The 7,384-nt window shown below is 33.7% G+C and overlaps 1 protein-coding gene across 2 annotated transcripts in view; it reads right to left on the bottom strand.

Moving 5' to 3' along the window:
• Nucleotides 1–259: 259 nt before the first annotated feature.
• Nucleotides 260–7,384, bottom strand: part of MSH4 (mutS homolog 4) — a 62,935-nt gene continuing 55,810 nt past the window's right edge. Inside the window, exons 18-20 of one of the 2 annotated variants that reach the window (XM_053592551.1) lie at nt 6,646–6,820; nt 4,917–5,005; nt 260–2,659 (exon numbers count right to left, since the gene is read on the bottom strand). In XM_053592551.1, the coding sequence (XP_053448526.1) occupies nt 2,465–2,659; nt 4,917–5,005; nt 6,646–6,820 (459 nt within the window). In that variant the 3' untranslated portion in view covers nt 260–2,464. Of the gene's footprint in view, nt 2,660–4,916; nt 5,006–6,640; nt 6,821–7,384 lie in introns of both variants that reach the window. The other variant, XM_053592550.1, reaches the window with a different exon arrangement.

Below are 7,384 nucleotides of genomic sequence, written 5' to 3'. Positions count from 1 at the left end.
AAGACTATCTTACCAAAGATTTTATCCTGTGAAGAGAAAGGCAGAACAGACTAAAAGAATGGCTTAGAGGGGGAAATTAAAGGAGTTTGCTAAAACATTGCTGGCATTTATCTTGAAAGGGTGGATTATGAGATGATGATGATTATAGAAGATTTCAGAGAAAGCCAAAGAAGAATTGATGAGTAGAGCAAATAGATCATAAAATGAAAGAATGGATTGTCTCCCCGGTATTCACCTCTATTCTACAGAACCATGGCATAATAATTACATCTTCATTTGATTTACTTTTTGATATATTTCTGCTACATATAAAATGGTTTCAGAAAAAGTAATTTAATTTTAAGAAGAAATAAACCTGTTTTTATTTCAGCATCTCAAATCTCAATCTTTATTAAAAAGGCATTAATCAGTTGGCTGCAGTTTTTGCATCAAAAGCTGTAGTTGATGAGACATTCTACCCTCTTAAAACTTGGGTGGAATCCAACACTGGGGTTAAATCTAAAGGGAAGTTAAGGTGTTCATTGAGGAAATGATATTCAGCATATTTGATACAACCTGTTCTTGCTTGCTTGTTTTTTCTCCCCACTGCCTACTCCCCTTGTTAGCAATAAAAAGACATCATCTTGGGTGGCACCTGTGGCTCAAAGGAGTAGGGCGCCAGCCCCATATGCTAGAGGTGGTGGGTTCAAAACCAGCCCCAGCCAGAAACTAAAAAAAAAAAAAAAAAGACATTATCTTAAGCAAAGTACCCCGGAATGTAAACACAAACACCACACGTACTCTCTAATAATTGGGAGGTAATCAACAGGCACACACAGGCACAACAAGACCATATTGAATGTCTTTTATTGCTTCCTCCCTTTTCTTTACCACTATCCCAAACAATCTGCTATGCACTTTTCCTCTCCCATGCCTCCTTGAACTTTGCCACAACTCTAAATTACCCAACTGCTTTTAAGACTGACCACATACAATATAGTTTATTTCAAAGGCTCTGAATTAAAATGTGACTCAAATACAAACACTGTGATACTCTTTTCCTAAGACATGACAATACGGAATATAAGTAATCTAATAAGACAGTTAATTATATTGAATGTAAAACTTAAAATAACTTATATTTACTTATCAAAAAAGTATGTATATTATTTAGACTACTTTTTCAATATATCTATTAGAATGCTAATAGTTTAATAAAGTCAACAAACATTGATATTAAATGCGATAAAATATAATATGCATACCAAAAATATGACCCAAACCAATCTGTAAATAATCTTGGGGGACAAATTATTATGAATACTGTGGCTTATTAAATAAATGCTTCAGATGTGTACCTTAAATTCCAGACATTTAGTTGCCCAGAAAAGAATAACTTCCCTGTGCCAGGGCTTTGGGCAGAGATTATGTCCATAAGTCATCTACTGGGAGGGAACTATAGAAATAACATGTTTCCAATTACCAAACAACAGGTGGTCTTCTGTTTTCTTTTGTCCATTTACAAAAACAAGAATGACCTATGGGTAAATCCTGACATGGTGGTGTAAATCATGTGCCTTGTGAAACAAGCTTTTTAAAATACCCCTTTGTGAACCAACAATTGAGGCAAATAAACCAATATTACCCTTCTGCTGTTTTTTAATCACCTACTGAAGATGGCCAAAACTAAAACTGGAAAAAAAAGGAGGAACATGAGTAGAAAATAAGATTCCTGGATTCTTAAACAACTAAAAGCTTTGGTGATGACTCCTCTCCCATCTAGAAGTCCTCCCTGCATGCGACATATCTGTTTATTTTCACCCTTTAGAACCATATCGCATATCAAAAAGAATATTTTAAAATCTGCAGTATCATTCCAATGAACTTCAGACCCATCCAGTGCTAGAATTTGGAGGTACTAATAAAGAAATTGCTGAGTCATAGAGTATTATTATTACTCTAGAGTAGAATGTAAAAGAAAAGCTCAAGTTCATTTTTAGACCTAAAGGGAAAGGTTTTTTTTTTTTTTGAAACTAAGGCATTTATAATAATATTGTAAACTGTAACTTATTAAGTATAAATTAACTTAAGATATAATTATATATTATCATAAATGAGAAAAAAGTAATGGATTATATTGATTTTTCTCTGACATAAAAACCATTCTTTTAAATAGTTCTCATTTGTTAAGTTCCAATAACAAACATTTTTATGGACACTATATAGATGAGAATTTTGGGGTTAGTATAATGTAATTTTCAATTAAAACACAAATTCAACAAATATTTTCTTTCGCTCTCAAGAGAAAAGTGAGAACAGGTTCTTGTATCAACACAATGAAATTCTTCACATTAACATATATGTAGGTTCTAACACAACTTCACATATGTACCTACATATATGTACAATACAGGTTCTTGTATTAACACAATGAAATTCTTTACACTAACATATATTATTTCATTAGGATAAGATTGGATTGTTATTATTCTTCAGTCTTTTCTGGAACTTGTTCAGCCCTGGGAAAATCACCTTCATACTTCTTCTTGAGATTACTTAAATATGTTCGTAAACTGTCTGGATCCAGTTGAGAATTTCTGGCAGTCTGAACAAGCCTAGTGGCTAGATGGTACACAGCTCTCTGTCCTTCCATCTCAGGAGGGGTTCTCCTTTGGGTTTGCTGTTATTGAAAATATATATACATATAAATCAAAATATGAATACTTTAATTTTGATGTAAGCCATACTTTAACTATGTTCTACCTCCTTCTATGAAAATATGGAATTCAAGAGTTAACTAATTCCTTAGGATAAGTGAACTCCATCTCAACATGATGTCAAAGAGTAATAGAAAAGCCACCAGAGACAGGTTCCACAAACACTTTCTCATTTAAAGGTATGAAAAACAGTATTGTTTACTAAAATGCAGTAATCATACTTTCAAATGTTGCCCATGAGTACTACTCCACTCTCTCCTACTTTAATTCCCCAACAGAAAAACTGAAGAACAGAATGTGTCATCAGAAAACTGGTTGCCCGGCTGGATGCGGTGGCCCATGCCTTTAATCCCAGCACTCTGGGAGGCCAAGGCAGGTGGACTGCCTGAGCTCACAGGTTCGAGACCAGCCTGAGCCAGAGCAAGACCCTATCTCTAAAAATATCCAGGCCTTGTGGTTGGCACCTGTAGTGCCAGCTACTTGGGAGGCAAAGGCAAGAGAATTGCTTGAGCCCAAGAGTTTGAGGTTCGTGTGAGCTGTGACACAATGGCACTCTACCAACGGTGACAAAGTAAGACTCTGTCTCAAAAAAAAAAAAAAAACCCCAAACAAAACAAAACAAAAACTGGTTGCCCCTAAAAAGAGGGGGTAAATTACATTTTAAAAACAAACAATATAAATAGCTATTTGAAATTATGCCTTAATTTGTAATAAACTATACTTAATGATACCAAAAAATAGTATTTAAGTGAGAATGAGAATGTGAAATAGATGGTGCTGGGAAGCTTAGATAGCAACATGCAGAAGAATGAAAGTGAATGCCTATCTCCCACAACATATTAAAGTTAACTTGAGATAGATTAATGACTTAAATGTTAAGACCTGACACCCTAAAAATATTAGAAGGAATCCTAGCAGAAACTATCCTCAACATTGGCCTAGGTAAAGAATTTATGACTAGGACCCCCAAAAGCAAACATCACAAAAATAAAAATAAATGACCTTCAATTACACTAAAAAGCTTCTGCATAGGAAAAGATACAATCGACAAAGTAAATACTTGTGAGCCATACATCTCAGAAATGCCTAAATCCAGAATCTATGAGGAACTCAAATCAGCAAGAGAAAAAAAAAAAAAAACCCTACTAAAAGTGGGTAGAAGAAAAAGTGGGTACATTTTTCAAAAGAAGACATATAAATAGCCAATGAACATATGAAAAATGCTAAATCATTAGGAAAATGCAAATTAAAACTATGAGAAACCACCTTACTCCTGTCAGAATGGCCACTGTCAAAAAGTTAAAAAAAGAAAAAAATAGACAATGTTCTGGATGCAGTGAAATGGGAATGCTTGTACGCTGTTGGTGGGAATGTAAATTAGTAGAACTTCTATTGGAAACAATACAGAGATTTCTGAATTAACTAAAAGTAGATCTACCATTTGATTCAGCAATTCTACTACTGGGTATCTGCCCAAAGGAAAAGAAACCATTTAAAAGAAAAGACCCTTGCAACAGTATGTTTATCATAGTACAATTCACAATTGTAATGATATAATGACTGTACCTGGCCTCAAACCAAAAATGTTTTAAGAAGTAAAAAAGGATTTTCTCTACTTAGAAATTATGTTCTTTTAATTATTAATACTATTATATAGATAGGTTAAAAGCCATAATTATTTGTTTTAATTTTAAAAACAAATATTTAAAATTTTTTTTCTGAAGGGGCGTGGTGGCTCACGCCTGTGATCCTACTACTCTGGGAGGCCGAGGTGGGAAGACTGCTTGAGCTTGGAAGTTCAAGACCAGGCTGAGAAGTGGGTTCCGTGGCTCACACCTGTAATCCCAGCATTCTGGGAGGCCAAAGTGGGTGGATTGTTTGATCTCAGGAGTTCAAGACCAGGCTGAGCAAGAGGAGACAACACCTCTACTAAAAAAAAAAAAAAAAAAAAAATTGAAAAATTAGCTGTGCATGCATTGTGGCAGGCACCTATAATCCCTGCTATGCAGAAGGCTGAAGTGAGAGGATCACTTGAACTCAGGAGTTTGAAGTTTCTGTGAGCTATGATGACACCATGGCACTCTATCAAGGGTGCTGAGTGAGACTCTGTCTCAAAAATAAATAAATTTTAAACAATCAAAATTTTTTTCTATATATATTTTTTTCCTTGCCTCATTGTAACTCAGAACAAATAATTCTTACTGGTAAAAAGTTTCTTACTAAAATTTTTCCTGTAATTTGAGTTGTGATTTCTCTAGCATCCAAAATAATTGATGATGGAAGTGATGACGCCTCTGCAGCTTTTAATCCTAAAATTACAAAAATAAAATTGGATTCGATATTATTATTGCTGGTATTTTTATGTTTGAACTAGTATTATTTTTTTGCCTCAGAGAAGCTTGCCTTCTATAGGCAAATAGAACTCGATTCTCAAATTAAGTTTTTCAAAGTTCTAGATGACAACTTACCAATTATTAGTTTTAATTAATTGTCTAAAGTATGTAAGGCAAATTAGAATATCAATTACTTTTCAACATCTGAGACAGCAGAAAGAAAAATAAGTAATTAGAAAATAATAGCACTGAAATTCCAATTACATGTATAGTTGGTTAATAGGTCAAAGGACACATGGGTTTTCAGAGCAGGAGAACATCTAAGCACAGAGGCATTCGTCCAGCAGAGCATCCATCTACCTAGCATGGTAATGAGACAAGTTTCTCAGAAGATATAATGGTAGGTGAATACTCTATATGCAAATTCAAATAGCTAAATATTATTCTCATGTTTCCAGGGATTAATTTTATTATATAAATGCCATATAGGCTTTCTCCTGTGTGCCAAGAGTTTACTGTATTTATTGCTTTAGAAGCAATACCAACATTTATTGAGAAGTTATTATTTTTTTTTTTTGTAGAGACAGAGTCTCACTTTATGGCCCTCCGTAGAGTGCCGTGGCCTCACACAGCTCACAGCAACCTCCAACTCCTGGGCTTAAGCGATTCTCTTGCCTCAGCCTCCCGAGTAGCTGGGACTACAGGCGCCCGCCACAACGCCCAGCTATTTTTTTTTTTTTTTGGTTGCAGTTTGGCCGGGGCCGGGTTTGAACCCACCACCCTCAGTATATGGGGCCGGCGCCTTACCGACTGAGCCACAGGTGCCACGCTATTGAGAAGTTATTATTGATTATTGCTAGGTACTCTGGCAGGAAGTTTACCTTTGATAATTCATTGAATCTTCACCACTTTACATATATGAAAAGCTATTTCCATTTCATAGATAATGAAATTGATTAAACATCTGATACAAAGGAATTATCTAAGTGATTTCCTTTTTCAAAGAGCAAGCACAGATACTTGCTGTGCTTTTTTTCCCTTGAAAGGTCACATCCATAATTAAAATAATTTTTTGGACTTACATATACAGATCAATTAAGAATTCTCTGAATCTAAGATTTACTGATTTAAACAGAATAATACATCTAATCAAGTTTAGGAACATCACATGGTTTGGTAATATATTATCTCGACAGGTTGTACATTTCATTATCAAGCACACTGAAGCTGAAGAAGACAGAGGAAGAAAGAAGTCTGCTACTGAAAGAGTGTGCAAGAAAATATACAACTTTCACTGTAAAATCAATACACAAACATAAACTAAATGACATTTTTCTCTTTTGACATTTTTCCAAGGATAGAAACTAGGATTTCTAAGGCTTTCATGTGTCATTTTACTTCTACATAGCTATTGGTTCCTATAAGTTTAAAAGTAAGAATATATATAAATATATATGTAATATGAGTTTGAGATAGAAAATGAAGTCTAAGAATATAAGTACTCAAAAGAATGAGGGGGAAAGTTTAGATAGATAGCCACGTAAAGGAGAAATGAAAGTTTATCTGAGTAGACGATGTAGTGTTTCAATGTGGGGCCCAATTTCTACATACAATACCATAATTTTTTTCTTCAGTTAGTCCCTTGGAAAGTTTATAGGTATACAAAATTGCTTCCTTATTTCTTGAAGTGTTCTTTACATGCTGAACTTCAAAATGCATGTTTTCCACATTAAGATACAGGACATCTAACTGGCACAGCTCCAGAAAATGTGTAGCAAACAGTGTAAATGCCTAGAATACATAATAGACAATGAATATTAGTACTTTTTAAATTAACTAGAAATTCTATTTTAACTATATAAACTAGTTTTATATTTATAAAATTCTATTTTAACTACATAAACATAAGATTTTAATTTAATTTTCCAAGTAGCTTGGCAAGAATTTTAAGAATGAAACTAATAACCGGGAGCCTAACATGATCAATACATTTTTAAGTGTTTTGAAAATGTATATCTTTATATTCAATGATGGAAGTATGTACATTATATTTGCACATACAAATATATGTTGCATTATGGGAAAGAGAATAAAGCCAAAAAATAAAATCATAAGAATTCAATTAGCAAATTGTTCAGGGCCTATATGTTTCAAGGATTGTGCTAAGCACTAAGGGTATTAGGTTAGAAAAATAATAAATAACTTTAAGCTCCTTAAAAGTAAGTAGCAACATCATATTTTTGCTAAACTATTTACACTAGAAAAGGATATACAAACCTAACATTAAAAGTACTATTCTTACCTATTGCAGAATGTTTAAAAGACAAATATTGTATTAGGGTTTTCTAAAGAAAC

The sequence above is a fragment of the Nycticebus coucang genome, chromosome 5, assembly GCF_027406575.1.
Source record: "Nycticebus coucang isolate mNycCou1 chromosome 5, mNycCou1.pri, whole genome shotgun sequence".
NCBI lineage: Eukaryota > Metazoa > Chordata > Mammalia > Primates > Lorisidae > Nycticebus > Nycticebus coucang.
This window is presented reverse-complemented; position numbering and strand designations above follow the sequence as displayed.